We start from the raw sequence: 19266 nt of genomic DNA on the forward strand, positions 1-19266 counted from the left end.
GTGTCTCCTGGGAATTATAGCGATGAAATAAGTTCTGGGATTTATGTCTAACCTAGGGTGGGCGCTGCCTGGCCTCAAGAGTCAAAAGACCCATGCACCACAACCACTGCATTCATGGGCACCTGAATAGTCTCTGAGCAATTCTCCGATGTACAGACTTACAGCACCAACTCAACTTCAGCAGCTGAATATTTTGGTCTGCCAACTGTGACCATTTCTTTTAACTGTCCCCATCCCACTAAATTTGATTTACACATAAATTTTCTCTCCCATCACTAGCGCCTTCCCTAGATTTACCTGAGTCGGTGCCTGGTACTGTGAATAATTATGAAATGAACTTGCACCAAAACACTAAATGCCATTTAGAATTGATCTTGTAAGTGAGATTTTCACCAGTTCTTAACAATTTAGAACTGAAGATGAAAATCGGCTCCATTGAAAGCTCTCTCCTGCTTTGAAATGGTTAATTTATCTTCTGAAATGTTGACTCGAGATCTGAAAACCACTTGTGATTCTGTCTGTCAATATAGTCCAATACTGTATATGGTATTCTGTCAGTTCATTAATCATTACCCAGGAAAATAAATAGGAACGCTATGCAGCTGGCACAACAGTGATGATTACAAATGCTATGGGTGTTAAAAGGCTGTATCTATGGACACCAAGATTCATGTTTTAATTATCCTCTGTCATGGAGTATATCTCCATCTGGCACATGCGTATATGAGGAAGATGAACATTTAGGCAGGTGCACATGACAGATTTTTAAGTAAACACCTAAAGAAGGAGAAGAAAAATATCATGTCTCACAATATGCTGATTGGGGCGCCAAGAGAGATTCGGAGAGGATGTACTAGCAGCAAGTCTGGGCCAATTAAAATTGCTGCTTTTCTGGTTTCAGAAACTTTCTATTTCCAATCGAGCAAATGCAAATAAATGGAACTCCTTAAGGGTTCAAAGACTGGTTTATGCAGTTGGGTTATAGAATTAGATGGTAGTATACATGAATAAAGTAAGAACAGGAAAAGACCATTTAGAGAATCCATTTGATCCTTTAAATTATGTCTCAATTCCTCATCAGAACAGATTATTTGCCCTCTCTCCTGACTCAATGGCAACTTTGTTGATACAACTATCAGAAAAGGTTGGGGAAGGGGAGGAGAGAAGAATGGTGATTATGCTGACAATCAGATTCAACTCCATGGGATAAAACTTCACGTACTTGGAGCTCAAATATCCTTTCCCATGTGGTCATATAGTTCAGTGGCTTATTGCAGGCAACCAGATGATTTGAGTCTCAGTGATGTGTGGTAAAGGAATCAGCAGTACCAGTAGCTCAGAGGCAAGGACAAAGTCAGACTACTTTCTTTTGGTCCTTTTTTTGCCTGGACAGAATGTCCCATGTAGATGGTGCAACTGCATTCTCCTTGACAGAATTGGTTTGTTGGGTAGCTCACTTGACATGTCCAGTGAATAAACTGTGACTGCAATCTGTACCTCACCTGCCTGTACTTCCACCTCATGATTTGCTTTGAAGGGGAGAAACCTCAGCTCCATATGCATGTTCAGCACCAATTTTAAAATGGAAGTGCCACTGCCAGCATGTTTGACCACTCACGCTTAAACATTCTCTGGCTGTCTCCATAGTGAAGTAATTTTACACAGACTGCAGCACTACCAGGACCGATACACAGGCAGCAGCCCAATCCCGATACACAGGCAGCAGCCCAATCCCGATACACAGGCAGCAGCCCAATCCCGATACACAGGCAGCAGCCCAATCCCGATACACAGGCAGCAGCCCAATCCCGATACACAGGCAGCAGCCCAATCCCGGCCAACTTCATATGTGCGCTAGACAACTGGGTGAAGCCAACCAGCACCAATGACATCCCCACACTGAGATGCAGAGAAACTCAACTTTTCTTCCCTCTCTCATAACAAAAGCTAGATGCCACAAGCTTAGGACAGCCTATGGTGAAACACTGTTGGCCTGTAATTGAAACAGACTGAAAATTAAGGATCCAGAATTTGAATAGTTGAAGAGGCAGTCTGTGCACACATGTCAATTACAGCCTTACAATAGCTGTTACTCTGGAAGTGTTTGCAGAGATGAGACATAGAAATTGCAATGTGATAAAAAACACTTTTCAATGCAATGAAAATTTCCATTCAAACTCCCAAGACAGCCACAGTTTCCTATCCATGAGGGACAGCAAGCTGTTTCATGGCAGGTGATTAAATAGTGTTTTCAAGGCCAGTTGACAGGAACTGCATCACTCAAAAGATATAAGGGTGGATTTTCGCCCAGGGCGGATGGACATTGGAACGCGGTAGTCCCACCGGGAGGCATGGTCCATTTTGAGGACCAGGCCAGCTGTAAGCCGAGCGCGTCGGGGCGGCCCGTTGGCTCAGGGCCACCACAATATCAGGTGGCACGGCTGGCCTCCAGGTCGTCTTAGCACCTTTTTGTGGATTGACACTGGGAAAGGCTAAGGAGCAGATTATCTGCCTGCTTACTTGGTTGGTGAATGGACTGTGTGACAGAGGGACCTAAAGGAAGGAAAGAAACCGTAAAAATATTTCCCTCCTGTTTTGCACAGCCTGTATCCTCAGTTACGATGGAACCATCTCTACCTCTTGATGCGTCTCAGTGAAAACTACTGCCTGCTCGCTGATAGCCCATTTTTTGATTCAATGCTACCCTTTATTGTCAATTGTTACCTATCTTTTGTTTTTAAAACCCCCACAAAAGCCTGAAATTCGTGGGGTTGCGATCCCAATGGATACACTGGGATCACGCCTGAAAATCCTCTTCCGAGCTGACCCTGTTGGAGTTTGCGGAGTCAGTGGGAGGGTACCTCATCATGGTGGATCAGGGGACTGATCTACAATCATTTCTCCCCCTAAAAAAGTAAAATTCTTTGGGGGGGCTGCTTGCCTGGCCTGGACCCCACTGGTGGGACCCACATACCCCCTTCTGGAAGCTAGTGTGCCTATCCTCACTCGCTGCTCCGGCCACCACTATTACGCTGGGTCCCCTTCCGGGTCTGGAAGCAGGAACACTGAACTTAGGGAGTCCCTGCCCCTGCCCCCCTCCCCACTGCTGACCGTTGCCTTGTAATGGGTGGACGGTAGCTCTGTTTCTTCCAAGGCAAAGAGGAAACTACTGGGTCTCCGCTATTTTCCAGGGGGGTTCTGTCAGTTTCCCGCTGGACACTGGCTGAATCCCTGGGAATTTGGACCCCAAAGTCTTCATATACATGGAGGCCATCATATTCTTGTCACCCAGTTGATGGAATGCTTGTAGTGTCTTCTGGATGTGCGAGGCAATCAAAATCTCTGCAAAATTGCAGTAGCAATCAATCACCGAGGATAAAAAAGGACTGATGTATTTTGAAGCAATTTTACTGGAAAGTCATTCATCTTGAAGCCACACCACAGCAGAGTAAATCCATGTTGTCAATTCATGTGCTCCGTTTTAGATGGAGGAGATGGGTGCTAACAAGATCAAAAGAAATGACAGGAACAGATCCACTTTCTTATTACAGCAGCCCACTCAGCACAGCCACTCTGTAAAAATCACACTGCCGTTGTACTTATTGTCAGTCAAATGGGGGAGGCTGCAGTTTATTGAGACCGCACTTCACCAGAAAAGAACGCTATTACTTGGGTAAAGTGAACAACAAACTCCTAAGTGCAATGTTTCTCGTGTGGGTGTTGGGAGTGAATATGTAAGAGGGTGCTGAGCACTAGATTAGACTAATTTTGTCAGTGGGAGAACCACATGAAAGCTACTAATGGCCCATTATTGCTATTACGTCAATGTTCTTAGTCATAATTATATCACATTTGTGTATACATAGGCATACTATTTAGCCCAGAGGAGTAGGAGTAATGCATTTAAAAAAAATGTAGGCACTTCATCCTATTTGAATGTTTCTTTAGCGAGTGTCTACATTTTCACCCTTTAATTACAAGGGTAGATTGTTGCTTCCCTTTAAAATGATTTCTTTATTTCCTTTAAGTATCGTGACTTCTTTGCTTCTATTCACAAGTATTTACCATTTTTTTTGGAGCCTTGACAAGTTACCAGCATTACCCATAACCTTTTAAAAAGGGGTGCAGTTGACAATATATGTAGTTTACTGATTGGATTGCCACCTCACTATCTGGATTTTTCAATATATTTCTGATTTTAAATCAATTGGTGTAATCTAGGTGGCATGGTAGCTAGCACTGCAAACTACAGGCCTGAAGGTCACATCCCAGTCTCAACTGAAAGTCACACTCCCTTCAATCTAAGAAGTGAGTTTGTTGGAGGGAGAGAAATCTAGCAGAGAGAGGGAGGGTGGGAAGAGGGTCCTATTTTTGCTGCATCAAAGCGCATCTCCTTTCAAGTGGTGAAAGAAATGTCTTTGGGCCATCCCATCCCATCTTTCATATCAATGAGAATGAAGTGAATTCAATGGCAAGTGACTTTGGGGAGGAGAAAATCAAGGCGTACATTCAGAAAAAAGGCACTGGCAGCTTAAAAACTTAAATTAATAAAACTGTTCAGGACTGGAGAGGGTTAAGGCTATTTAAGTAAAGGGAATGTTGCAATATGCAAAGAATTTAATGAACAAAGCCCGTACACCCACTTAATCTCATTAGGATACTGTTTTGTAATTATAAAAATCCTCACAGTATTCCTTCTTTCCACTGTTTTGTCAGACATTCTTGCCATTTAAGATACAAGATCCTTTCTTCTTCAACTCAAAACTGTCAGGAATCAGCTCTCACCAAATTTTATTAAAATGCTGCAGCCCTTTTTCTGGGGTGGATAGGAAGTACCATGCACAGTTTCTGTAAAATGTTAATTAAAACAGCTGCTTTCTGTTTTGGAGGTGGACCTATAAAGGCAGATGGCAGCTGGTTTATGCGTTACTGTCATCTCCACTGATTAGATCTACTGTACGACAACAATGAGCTATGCAAAGGAGAATGCTTTGTGTACTTTGATTGTGCAGGGTTTTCAAAACAGCTTCATCTCAGCTGCTAACAGACAACTGTGCCTTCTTGGATTTTAAACACAACACTTACAGATGCAAAAAAAATTATGAATTCCCAATTATTTTTATTACGGTGGCAGAGGATTAGATCTTCAAAACATTATTTTTAGTAGTGATGGGCTCAAACATGTAACTACTGTCTGCAGACATTTTGAAAGTGGGACAGCGTTTCTTAAGGAAAGATGATTTGGTAACATGGATTTACTGACACTTCACAAAATGACATGGTTGCTGCAGTTTCTTACTCTCTGGGCCATACCTGTGAAGATTTTAAAAGCCTCTGGCTGTATTCTTTCTCAATCTGCTTCAACCTGCTGCTGGTCTGCAAAAACAAAAGGAGAAATGTAACATGAGATAGGCAAAGAGGAAGAACGTGCACAGACACTCGCTGTTGACCTAGGCGCTTGGCACCTAATCGGTATGCCTGTCACTTAGGATCTGGGCTCCATGCCAGCTCCAACGCCCCTTCATGGCAACCAAAAGCACAGGGCCTTGCTTTGATCTTCAGCCAACTAGTCATCACTTGAAAGGAAAAATCTACCTCTGCTGCCAATTATTAGAAAACATAAAGGGCTTTCTGGATGAAAAATGACAGCATAAAGTTTATCAGAATGACTTCACCTTTAGTAAAAACAGAAACACATGCTCTGATGAAGACTGTGAAGGTACAATATGACACGTATGCTTTAGAGTGCCAGATGATGTTTTAAGAAGAGCCTGGGAGCGGTGAGAGGTGGAGAGGGGGAGGGAACTGAGAAAGGAAAAAAAAATGCAAAAAGAAGCTTATTCTGCCCCAGGGAAGAAGCAACAACATTCTCTAACGTACAGCAGAGATAGAGCCTGCACTTGGAACTTCAAAGGGCTTGCGCACTTAATGTAAATGTGGCCATTAGCAAAACTGTACTCCACCTTTTTGCAGTAAGACCATTAAATACGATGACTGCTAACATTATTATAGTTTAAGCACAGAAGAATTGACAATTTAACGCATTTTGAAAAAAAAGTTTATGCAAAGCAGACGATGTAGAATTATAATTATGGACTTCATCATTTAAAATGAAAAGGCAGTATTTTAAAATAATATTTCCCTCCATAGTAAATGATTTTCTCCCCTTCTTGACCACCTCTCACCAATCCTCAACTGAGAGGATGAGCTGTTCAGGCTACTGCTGCTCTTGAGTGCTTGGGAATGGCTTGATGTGAATTGGCTGTCTGATCTTCCCTCCCTGTCAGGAGAGTGCATTGTCTCCATTTTGCACCTCTCCCTCACTACACAACAGAGTAATCGTAGAATCATACAGCACAGGAGGCCGCCATTCGCCCCATCGTGCCTGAGCCGGCTCTTTGAAAGAGCTCTCCAATTGGTCCCACTCCCCTGCTCTTTCCCCATAGCCCTGCAAATTTTTCCCCCTTCAAGTACCTATCTAATTCCCTTTTGAAAGTTACTATTGAATCTGCTTCCATCACCCTTTCAGGCAGTGCATTCCAGAAATGTTGAGGATAGGCCATCTTTTTAATGTTTGGCTGGGGAATGGAGCAAGGGGAGAGAAAAAGTGGGGGCAGGGGAACTGACGTTATTTTTTTTTAACCTCAAACACAGCTTGAATATCTACCACAAAGTTCTATGTGCTTTAATTGAGGCCCTATAATTAGTGTAAGGCCAGTCTAAGTAAGATCATACAGCATAGGTGAAAATCAGCAATCCCAGTGAATCACATGTAATGGAAGGATTTCCTTCAGGAGACAATAAAAAGGCCTGTTGGAATATATGCGTAAATATTGCAAGAATGCAATGGCTGTCATCAATATTAAACCCACTCGATGAACTGTTGGGCGTAGAGACAACTATACCCAAAGAACCTCCGAAAAGTTCTCATCAAAAATTGAATACTGGGCAGCAGATGTCAGTATTTTGAAACAACAGGGGTTGAAAAGAGAAGAAATGGGACAATGAAAATAAAGTTTCAAATGAATCTACCTGTACGGCATCACAATCCTGACATTGGTTTGAATCAAGCTGACGTGCTGATTGGTGAACTATTTTGCAAGCCTGCACTGGCTACAAAAATGATGCGTTAAATTTAGCAACAGTAACAAAAACATTTACCAGAGACCTTCGGGTGCCCACGGGAGCATATCAAGGCAATGCTAAAATCAGCTAAACCTGATGGAATAAGTAATGAATGCTCAATCAATAGAAACCCTGTGACAAGTGCTTTATGTACATTTTTAGGGAGTGAGGGGGATAGTTTATATTTTTCTCTCTGTCCTTATTTAGGTCTCCCTCACCACATACCACTCGCTTTCGAAGGCAATGGGCAGGGAACCTGTTTGCAGGGTTTTATAGCTTCAGGTGGAGGTGGATGAGAGCAGCTCACATTAACTCAGCCTTTGACTTTCTCTCGTACGCTATGGGAATCATTCAACCTCCACTTAAAGCTATGCTCCACCACTGTGCAGCATGCTATTCCTTATTCACCCTTCACATGAGACAAGAGTAGCTGCTTCGCACAGTAATGATAAACTTGGAGGCAAAGTTTACAATTTCATTGCACTTACTCCCTTGCTGCAGAAGTGCCAGTGCAATTTGACAAGGCGAAGATCAGATGTAACTTGAATCTGTAGCAATCATATCGGTTCACAGGAAAGTTGCTTTTCCAGAATTTAAATGGGATGTATTTCCGTCACCTGTACCATTCGTTTGGTGAGAATGATCAAAGCCAGTCCTTGCCATTTCAGCTTTCTTTCAGATTTTACAACACATGCTGGTGTCCTTTTTAAGTACGCATACAAACTTAGGAACAGAGATTTTTTTTGTCATGTACCGTGAAATGGAAGGAAAGTGAAAAATAATTCCAACCATTGGGTTCAGTTTTTGTTTGCAGCTACAGAAAGTCCTGCCTTACTGTGGTGTCCATTTGCCACTCGTTGACTGTCACTGGACCACAATGTAGGCACCTGCATGAATTGGTTTAATTAAAGAGGAGGGGTAGAGATGGATAACTTGAGGCAATGAGAATATTGATCCAATAATTGAAACAGAAGGTGAACTCATGTTTGTACAATAAACTGATGTGGTTCTTGGGAGTTCTGGTGGTGAAGAGTAAATGAGTTGACAGTTTCAGAGAAACTCCTCTGCTGATTCAGTGACGTTATCAAGTGAACAGCTGACACTCCCAAGCTTGATCCATGGTCTGTATTAAGTTAGCTAATCTCAGCTGGGGCACTAGTAGAAGCTCTACGTTTGTGGATGTTGGGTGAGGACTGGATCGGGTTCTGCTCCCCACAGTCAAATAGCCTGTCAACATTAACTATCCACGTACACTCATGAATAATGCTCACCTGGGTGAGGTACCAGAGAACCCCCTCCCCCCCCACTAAGGAGTCAATGCCTTCTTGCGGGGGGTGGGGGGGAGGAGCAAAATTGGTGAGTGAGAAAAAAAGATTTAAGTGAGTTTTGACCGAGACATCTGCATTGCTCAACTGCCAGCCATTTAATGTGTGCCAAATGTTTGAAGATTGATTCTGCACCTTTTACCAAGCAGCGATGGAAGGGAACTCCCACTAGAGACATGCAATTTACAGAGGGCTTGCAGCTGATTAAGTGCAGCTGATTAAGCTATTGCACAAAGTATACTGCTCACACCATTTGATGACTATAATTTCATCCGAGGCGGTTTCACTAGGGAAGAAAAGAAAGTGTCCGTTTACTAAGTAGTATTTGGCCTGCACCAGCAGAGTACAAGGATCTCTCAGTATCTACGATCCTCATTTGGCAATGTGCTGTGAAGGAGGCAATCGGGTCGGTTCTTGGGGTTGGAGCTTGTTTCTGTAAAACTTCCAAATTAGCTAATTTCGCTGGTCTAAGAGTCTTGCTGGTGCTTTCCTGAATGGTGCTATTTAATGTTGAGATCTCCAGAGTAAAGCAGGACAGTTGAGAGAAATGCGTAATCCTGGAAGGGGCAGAAATCACAATGGTCCAATCTCTCACATTTGCTTACTGACCCTGAAGGCTTTTCCTGTAGCCAGCGATATTGAACAAATTCTTCACAAAATGAAGAATGAACAATAGCCACAAAGACATACAGCTGCATCAGCTGAATCACTAAAGATGTAAGCAATGCTGATTCCAGCAACAATCTGACAAAATAAGCATGTGATATGGATGCAAAAAGAACGATTGAATGGATTGTTATTAAGGATGCACAGATATTTAATCAACAAGTGTACTCCCTCACTATTAATAACGTTGCTACATCTTAAAATGCATAGTATCAAAAACAGTTAATGTAATGACAAAAATGTTTTTAAAAAATTGTTTTGGAAATATGGGTGACGCAGGCAAAGCTAGCATTTATTGCCCATTCCTAGTTGCTCTGAGAAGATGGTGGTGGGCCTTCTCCTTGAACCGCTGTAGTCCTTGTCCTGAAGATGCTCCCACATTGGTGTTAAGTAGGGAATTCTAGGATTCGGACCCAGTGAGGATGAAGGAATGGCAATGTACGTCCAAGTAAGGATGGTGTACGACTTGGAGGGGAACTTGGAGGTGATGGTACTCCCATAACACTGCAGATCTTGTTCTTCTTGGTGGCAGAGGTTGCAGGTAAGGGAAGTGCTGCCGAGATAACCTTTGTGAGTTGCTGCAGTGCATCCAGTAGATCGTACATACTGTATCCATAGAGCGAAAGTGGTAGAGAAGGTGGACGTGGAGTCCCACGTCAGGGTCACCGATCAAGCGAAGCGTTCTGTCCTGAATGATGTCGAGCTTCTCGAGTGTTGTGTTGCTGCACCCATCCAGGCGAGTTGGAAGTATATTATCACACTGCTGACTTGAGCCTTATAGATGGTAATGAGACTTTGAGGGGTCAGGAGGGGAGCCTCTCATTGCAGAACACCCAGCCTCTGTCCTGCTCTTGTAGCCATGCTGCTGATATGACTGGTCCAGTTCAGCTTCTGGTCAATGGTGACTCCCAGGACGTTGATGGTGATGCACGTGGCGATGATAGTGCCATTGAAGGTCATGGAGATGGCTGAGCTTTCTTTTATTAGAGATGGTCATTACATAACATTTATATAGTGCAAATGTTACCTGCCACTTGTCAACCCACTTGTGTGCACTCTATATCCCGTGATCCAGTTAGAGAACCATTTTTAACCTCTTTTTCCCTACAGAAGGCAGTGACTCATATTGGTCTTTGATTCCACAAGAGCTGGCAGCCATCCGCTACCTTGCCCAAGTGGCGATGTGTTCACATCCCCATAAGCCAAACTGAAGCTGTACAGTGCTGTGGTCAGTGGACTGAAGTAGTGGACAATTCAAGTTGCAATATAGGGGAGCCATCGAGGCCTTAGAGGCAACACAGAGGAGAGCAACAAGGCTGATCCCTGATGTTAGATAGATGAGGTATAAGGAACGACTAGGTAAGCTAAGGCTCTTTAGCCTCAACATGAGGCATCTCAGAGGATATCATAGAGGTATACAAGATACTTAATAAGACAAAGAAAGTAAATCCAGAACAATACTTTCAGATAGGTCAAGGCAGCAGGACAAACGGGCACAGGTTTAGGGTTGTGAAGGCCAAGTTTAAGACAGATGATGATCAACAGCTAGAATGGGTTGCTAGTAAGGGTGTTTGAGGCCAGGCAACTGAACTTATTTAAAAACTGGTAGATGCTGCAATGGGAAGGGCAAACTTAAATAGGCTACCCCACCAGCGAACAAATGTTATCTGTTTTTAATATAACGGGTCAGTTGCTGTCTTTTCTATGTTTCTACCTCTCTATCTCTGTTTTTTTTTGTTTGTTGTTTTTTTTTGGTGATTTGTATATTCTGTGAGACCTGGCAGGTAACACCTGTCTGTCTGCACACTGATTGCCTTGGCAACGGGCAGTTGAAAAAACTGTCTGTACTCACCAAGCATTGTTCTGTGAATTATAAATGCGATTTCATCTCGAGGATTTCATTTTCACATCGTTCACCTGACGAAGGAGGAAGCCTCCGAAAGCTTGTGAATTTAAAATAAAATTGCTGGACTATAACTTGGTGTTGTAAAATTGTTTACAATTGTCAACCCCAGTCCATCACCGGCATCTCCACATCTTAAATAGGATAAAGGATGTCCTTCATTCAAATCTACCTTGTGCCTAGACAATGCATGCTGGTGGGCTATCTAACCAGGGAGGGCATCACAGGAAGATCCTGTCTTCATCCAAAGTACATCTATTCACACTTTCCACAATTGGCGGTGCAATTTTGGAATTGCCATTTTGTGAAGGACTTACAATTAAATGGCATAGCAAGCCTGGCAATGTCAGTTTCATTATTATTATGGGCAGGCATTGTACGACAATAATATTGGTTGGCTCCAAATTTGACCAGCAAGATACAATGCCATGTGTTGTAATGCCAGAGATTATGCACGAGTTACCTTGGACAGACACTGAGCACTAATACAATACACCAACTGCCAGCACAACACGCCAGCACTTACCCAGCATACAGAAAGAAATGGGGAAGGGGGGAAATTTCAAGACTCAGTCCATCTCTATTCACACAAGCATTCTACACTACTTCAGGCACACAACACTAAGCTCAGCATCACTTTTTAGAGCTGGCTAGTTTATTATACATGCATGAGCGCTACACATGCTCGGTGATGTTCACCATTCCAGCAGCTGATGGGTACATGAGACAGTAAGAAAGAAGACAGACAGACTGACTTGCATTTATATAGTGCCTTTCATGACCTCAGGACCTCCCAAAGTGCTTTACAGCCAATGAAGTATAAATGGTGTTATGAGTGACAGGAGTGCACTGGTTCCTGAGTGTAATCAGAGAATGATAAACAGCCAGGAGAACAAACATCAATTAATACATTTTGATTTGATAGCTACCTCTCCTTGACCTTTTACTGCAGTTGGCTAATGAACTGAGCTTTAGGGACCCTGCTATCCCCTTTAAAGTATCTTTGAAGTTTTGTTCACATGAACACTTAACGTATTAATTCCTGAACTCTGTAAATGTATTTTTGTGCGCAGACTAACACGCGGAACCAGGAAGGATGCCAATCCTCGCTCAACTTAGTAATAGCTGATCAAAGATGACCCAGCCAGTTTGTCACTTGAGCAGGCCCTTTCCAACCAGGATCTTTGGTAAGTTGTTTTTTAACCGGCCAAACAGGGCAACAGATATTTACAAAAGGCTCCGCAGGGAGGGGGTGGAGGGAAGCATTTCAGATTGAGAGCACCTCCCTAGAGCATTGCTCTCCTTTGAAGTTGATATTTGCCTTACAGAGGCTGTCCCGGATTCATCCTTTAAAAAGGAAATGAAGAAGGGCAGAAACTGAACACAATGAAATAAAAAGGGAAGCAAAGAAAATCCACTTATTTCACACATCAAGGCTTCTTTAGTCACTGTATAAAGTGAAGTATAATTAAAGAACCATTGATGCATTTTCATTTTGGGGCAGGGTGTGGGGAAGAGGGTAGTAGTTGGAGATGTTGGTCAGCTTCACTCATTTTATTATCCTGCAGAAGGTGCTATTTGAGTTTTACTCATTCCCCCGATTTCGATAGACTTCAGAAATAACCTTTTTGGTTTTTTTTCCAGTTTTCTCTCCTTTTCTCTTCCAACCTGCTGAATTTGCTGGCTTGTGTTGGTGTACAATTCAAACTAGTGCTCCTCTGATACCTCATCCAATTCTTCATCTATGAGCCCAGACAGTAATTGTGGAAAGGATTTTCAAATACAAGGGCATCACAACTGAATTGGATTCTGTCATCACCCAGCTCGCACACACATGCACTATCCAGAAGTGCCAACGAACAATAAAGCCATCAACACCCTAGCTGAGATCAGTTAACTGAGCATAGACACACATCAGTCCTGGCACCTTCCATCCGGTTCAGTGCTGCACCACAGGTTCATTATCCCATTGAGCCATTGCGGGAGGCCATCATACATTTTAATATAAATCATTCTCACCATTTGTATACAAATTATTTGTTGGAGAATTTGCAGAGAATCTGAAAAAGGCTAACATAGCTGCAATATGTTAAAAATCTTACATCTGCTTGCATGAAACTGATGGGCAGGAAAAGACCAGCTAGTCCATCAAGCCTGCCCCACGCTCATGATGGCTGGAGCATCGTGACGAGATGCTCCCCCACACCCCCTGCAGCCATGTAATCACCTGCGAGAGGCAAAAAAAGAGAAAAACCCAGGGCCAATAACAGAAAAAATACGATGGAAAATTCCTCTCCAACTGCCTCAGGCGATCGAAATCAGTCCAGGAGGTCACATGGACCAAGTGTTATCTTTAAAGACACTTACCTTCTATATGGACTTCCTGTCAACTTTTTCCACTATAAATTCCTACGTTCACATTTACAATAAAACCTGCCTATGTACGCTGGTCACACTGTGATTAGACCCTCCAGTGGACATAGGAATTTATAATGGAAATATAGAAATAAGGACAGAATACATGACTTTAAAATGGAAACTGAAATATCTCTGCACGCTCTGCCCTCTAACCTCACTTCAACAGAATGCCACAGAAAACTGACTAGTATTTTGGTAAAAGGTTTGAACATAAAGGGGAAAAAAAGTTGTACCTCATCAAATTTTCAAACAAAGTGACAGGTGGAATCATAGAATCGTTACAGCACAGAAGGAGGCCATTCGTGCCGGCTCCTTGCAAGAGCAATCCAGTTAGTCCCATTCCCTAGCTCTTTCCCCGTAGCCCTGCAAATTTTTTCTCTTCAAATATTTATCCCATTCCTTTTTGAAAGCCACGATTGAATCTGCATCCACCACCCGTTCAGGTAGCGATCACTTTAGTCTGAATGGGAAGTAAGGTGAGCGCCAAAGGAGTGAAAAAGAGCGTCTCAAGTTATAGAAACATAGAAAATAGGAGCAGGAGTAGGCCGTTTGGCCCATCGAGCCTGCTCCGCCATTCAATATGATCATGGCTGATCCTCTATCTCAATACTATATTCCCGCTCTCTCCCATACCCCTTGATGCCTTTTGTGTCAAGAAATCTATCTAGCTCCTTCTTAAATATATTCAGTGATTTGGCCTCCACAGCCTCCTGTGGTAGAGAATTCCACAGGTTCACCACCCTCTGAGTGAAGAAATTTCTCCTCATCTCAGTCCTAAATGTCCTACCCCATATCCTGAGCTGTGACCCCTCGTTCTGGACCCCTCAGCCTGGGGAAACATCCTCCTTGCATCCAGTCTGTCTAGCTCTGTCAGAATTTTATGTGTTTCAATGAGATCCCCTCTCATTCTTCTAAACTTGAGTGAATACAGGCCGAGTCGACCCAATCTCTCCTCACACGACAGCCCTGCCATCCCAGGAATCAGTCTGGTGAACCTTCGCTGCACTCCCTCTATGGCAGGTGTATCCTTTCTTAGGTAAGGAGACCAAAACTGCACACAATACTCCGGGTGTGGTCTCACCAAGGCCCTGTATAACTGCAGTAAGACATCCTTGCTCGTGTACTCAAATCCTCTTGCAATGAAGGCCAACATACCATTTGCCTTCCTAACTGCTTGCTGCACCTGCATGTTTGCTTTCAGTGACTGGTGTACAAGGACACCCAGGTCCCTTTGTACATCAACATTCCCCAATCTATCACCATTTAAATAATACTCTGCCTTTCTGTTTTTCCTTCCGAAGTGGATAACTTCACATTTATCCAAATTATACTGCATCTGCCATGTATTTGCCCACTCACTCAACTTGTCGAAATCGCCTTGAAGCCTCTTTGCATCCTCCTCACAACTCACGATCCCACCTAGTTTTGTGTCGTCAGCAAACTTGGAAATATTATATTTGGTTCCCTCATCCAAATCATTGATATATATTGTGAATAGATGGGGCCCAAGCACTGATCCCTGCAGTAACCTGCCATCCCGAGAAAGACGCATTTATTCCTACTCTCTGTTTCCTGTCTGTTAACCAATTTTCAATCCATGCCAGTATATTACACCCAATCCCATGTACTTTAATTTTGCATGTTAACCTTTTATGTGGGACTTTATCAAAGGCCTTCTGAAAATCTAAATAAACCACATCCACTGGTTCTCCCTTATCTATTCTACCAGTTACATCCTCAAAAAACTCCAGTAGGTTTGTCAAACACGATTTCCCTTTCATAAATCCATGTTGACGTTGTCTAATCCCGTTGATATTTTCCAAGTGTCCTGTTATCACATCCTTTATAATAGACTCTAGCATTTTCCCTACTACTGATGTTAGGCTAACCGGTCGTAGGTTCTTGTTTATTCTCTCCCTCCTTTTTTAAATAGTGGGGTTACATTTGCCACCCTCCAATCTGCAGGAACTGTTCCATAATCTATAGAATTTTGGAAGATGACAACTAATGCATCCACTATTTCCATGGCTAGCTCTTTTAGTACTCTGGGATGCAGATTATCAGGTCCTGGGGATTTATCGGCTTTCAGTCCCATTAATTTCTCCAGCACTATTTTTTTACTAATACTAATTTCCTTTAATTCCTCCTTCTCACTAGTCCCTTGGTTCCCAAGCATTTCTGGGAAGTTATTTGTATCCTCTTCCATGAAGACAGAACCAAAGTATTTGTGTAACTGCTCTGCCATTTCCCTGTTCCCCATTATAAATTCTCCCGTTTCTGACTGGAAGGGACCTACATTTGTCTTCACTAATCTTTTTGTTTTTACATACTTGTAGAAGCATTTACAGTCTACGTTTGTGTTCCTTGCAAGTTTACTCTCATACTCCATTTTCCCCCTCTTAATCAATCTCTTGGTCCTTTATTGCTGAATTTTAAACTGCTCCCAATCCTCAGTCTTGCTACTTTTTCTGGCAACTTTATATGACTCCTCTTTGGATCGAATACTATCCTTAATTTCTTTTGTTAGCCATGGTTGGGCCGCATTTCCTTTTGTGTTTTTGCGCCAGAAAGGAATGTATAATTGTTGCAATTCATGCATTCGTTCCTTAAATGTTAGCCATTGCCTATCCACCGTCATGCCTTTCAATGAAGTTTCCTAATCTAACATAGCCAACTTATTCCTCATACCTTCATACCTTCCTTTGTTTAGATTTAGGACCCTAGTTTTGTATTGGACTACTTCACTTTCCATCTTAATGAAGAATTCTATCATGTTATGGTCACTCTTCCCTAAAGGACCCCACACAACAAGATTATTGTAAACAATTTTACAACACCAAGTTATAGTCCAGCAATTTTATTTTAAATTCACAAGCTTTCGGAGGCTTCCTCCTTCATCAGGTGAACGATGTGAACGATCTACAGGAGATCTACTAGTGAACGATCTACAGGAGATGTAGATGTAGATGTAGATCTACAGGAGATGTAGATGCAGAACGATGTGTAGATCACATCGTTCACCTGACGAAGGAGGAAGCCTCCGAAAGCTTGTGAATTTAAAATAAAATTGCTGGACTATAACTTGGTGTTGTAAAATTGTTTACAATTGTCAACCCCAGTCCATCACCGGCATCTCCACATCATGAACAAGATTATTAATTAACCCTTTCTCATTGCACAATACCCAATCTAGGATAGCCTGTTACCTGGTTGACTCCTCAATGTACTGGTCTAAAAGACCATCACGTACACACTCCAAGAATTCATCCTCCACTGTATTATTGCTAATTTGGTTTGGCCAGTCTATATGCAGATTAAAGTCACCCATGATTACTGTAGTACCCTTGTTACATGCATCTCTAATTTCCTGTTTGACCCCATCCCCTACATTACCACTACTGTTTGGAGGCCTATAGACAACTCCCACCAGTGTTTTCTGCCCCTTGGTGCTTCTCAACTCCACCCAGACTGATTCCACATCTTGATTTTTTGAGCCAATATCCTTTCTCACTATGGCTCTGAATAGTTGACAAGGGATTTAAAAATTAACTCAAACTCCAGGGCTCCTGCTATGCTAATCATTTGATGAGGTTATTCTTACGTTTAAGTCATACGTGTGTTCAAACACTGAAAGGTTTCGGTGTGTTGGCACCTTAAATATATATCATGTATTTATAACTAAGTCCCAGTGCCTTCACATCAATCCCTGTGGGTGGACTTTATGGAGCTGCCTTGTTCACACTACACCGCTCGGTGGGGCAACTACATGGATGTAACTATCTGTGAAATACTAGTAGATCTCCTGTAAGTTGGAGGCTATGTTCTCTGTTTTATCTGTCTCTGTGTTGCAGCTTCTCTCATTTTCTGAATATCTCTCCTGGTTCTCTCTCACATCTTTTCTGGCTGTCTCTCCTCTTTTTCATCTTTCCCTTTATTTACTATTCTCCATTTTTTCTGCTTTTCTTTCTCATTCCTCTGATGGCAGGTGGTGGGTGGGATGGCATGGAAGGCGGTATTTTGTGGTGGTAGCTGAGGGACAGTGGGCAGGGAAGCCAGTGGTGCAGGTCGGCAGATCATGGAAGGCTTTTGAGCTACAGATGACAGAAGTGGGAGAGTTCTAGGCCACAGGCTGCATTTTCTGATGGTGAGTGGGAGCTGCCGCTAAGAGAGGGATCCAGCCAGGAGTTGGAGGCAGAAAGAGGAGGAGTGAGGAGGAAAGGGTAAGCGGCAATAATGAACAAGCACTCAGGATGGGAGATTTCAAGAGAGACAGGAAAAGGGCAAGGAGAAGGAATCCAGGCAAAGCTGAAGGCCAGCAGATCAATGGTAACTTTGGATTGCAGGTCATGTTTGGCAGGTGGGGTCAGGGATGTAGGCTACAGGTTGCACAGGTCACCAGTTGGGAAAGGTGGGACAAAGGGCAGGATGTGGTAAGAGGAAGAGAGAAAGATGCAACTCTGGTTTCTTACGCAACCCCCTCTTCTTTTGACCCACCATTGGTGGTCATGCCTTCAGCCGTTTAGGCCCTAAGTTCTGGAATTTCCACTCTAAACCTCTCTATCTTTGTCTTCTTATTTAAGACCCTTCTTAAAACCTCCCTCTTTGACCAAGCTTTTAGTCACCCATCATAATATCTCCTACTTTGGCTCGGTGTCAATTCTTGTCTGATTACGCTTCTGTAAACGCCATGGGACTTTTTCCTACATTAAAGGCGCTACATAATTGCAAGTTGTTGTAATTGTAAGGCAAGGGGCAGAAGGAACGGGCACTTGAAGCAGGAGAGGGAAACAGCAAGGAGCAGGTGTTTAGGGTGAGATGTAGTAGGAGGAGGAATGAAAGGGCAAGGGACAGGAAGGAATAGGCACTTGGGGCAGAAGCTGTCAGAATGAAAGGGCAAGGGACAGGAACGAATTGGCACTCAAGGTGGGAGGCAGTAGGAAGAAGAGGGAACGAGTGAGGGGTGGAAGGTAGAAGAAGGGAGAGTGAAAGGATGAAGGGCAGGAAGTGCTTGGTGTGTGAGAAGGCAGCAGGAATGTTAAATTCCCCTGGAAGCTCCAGATTTGATGACAGCCCTGTTATTTAAAGCCTTTCCAGTTTAAATAACAGGAGCTTCCTCAAAGTTGTGGGTAAGCACTTTAGGAAATTTCTATCTTGTAATTCAAAAGCTTGTTCCTGGTTCAAATCGGGAGCCAGCTTTTGAAGTGTTTAAAACTGGAAATGTGTTAAACAACAGGGGCTTCCCACCTGAATACCAGGAACTAGCTTTTCAAGGGCAGCCTCAGGCAGGCCATGGAAGAAGAAAAAGGGTGGAGAAACAAGAGGGAACTGGAACATGGCAGAGGCTGAGACAGGCCCACATGATGGAGAGGGAGCTCAGCAGGGCACAGGAGCATCAAAGTGGCAGGGAACAAAAGGGCAGCAAAGGAGGGCTAGAGTAGGGCGTGGCTGGGTAACCTAGTGGGATGCTGGAGGTAGATCGACCTTCTGCAAAAAGTTGTGGCATAAAAGAAATAGGTTGAAGAAAAATAAATTCAAACTTAACTTTGCATCAAATGAAAAACAAAATGGTGGGTAAAGCTGAGAGACTCGCAGCTCAGTATCAATTAGTGGCTGGAGCCTGCAACAACACTGTGACAAGCAACTGTTTACATAGGAAAATTTCCATTATAAATGTTTACACAGGCAGTTTCAAATGTATATGTTGATATTAAAGCAATCCTAAATATTGTGTCAACAGAATGTTGGACAGCAATATAGGAAGATAGGAACAGGAGTAGGCCATTCAGCCCCTCGTGCCTGCTCCGCCATTTGATAAGATCATGGCTGATC

The 19266-nt window shown here is 43.0% G+C and overlaps 1 protein-coding gene across 1 annotated transcript in view; it reads right to left on the minus strand.

Moving 5' to 3' along the window:
• The window catches only part of cep112 (centrosomal protein 112), a 358450-nt gene that overhangs the window by 51185 nt on the left and 287999 nt on the right, over positions 1–19266 (minus strand). The window contains exon 23 of the mRNA XM_068003888.1: positions 5314–5376. Coding sequence (XP_067859989.1) covers positions 5314–5376 — 63 coding nt within the window. The remainder of the gene's footprint in view (positions 1–5313; positions 5377–19266) is intronic.

The sequence above is a fragment of the Heptranchias perlo genome, chromosome 23, assembly GCF_035084215.1.
Source record: "Heptranchias perlo isolate sHepPer1 chromosome 23, sHepPer1.hap1, whole genome shotgun sequence".
NCBI lineage: Eukaryota > Metazoa > Chordata > Chondrichthyes > Hexanchiformes > Hexanchidae > Heptranchias > Heptranchias perlo.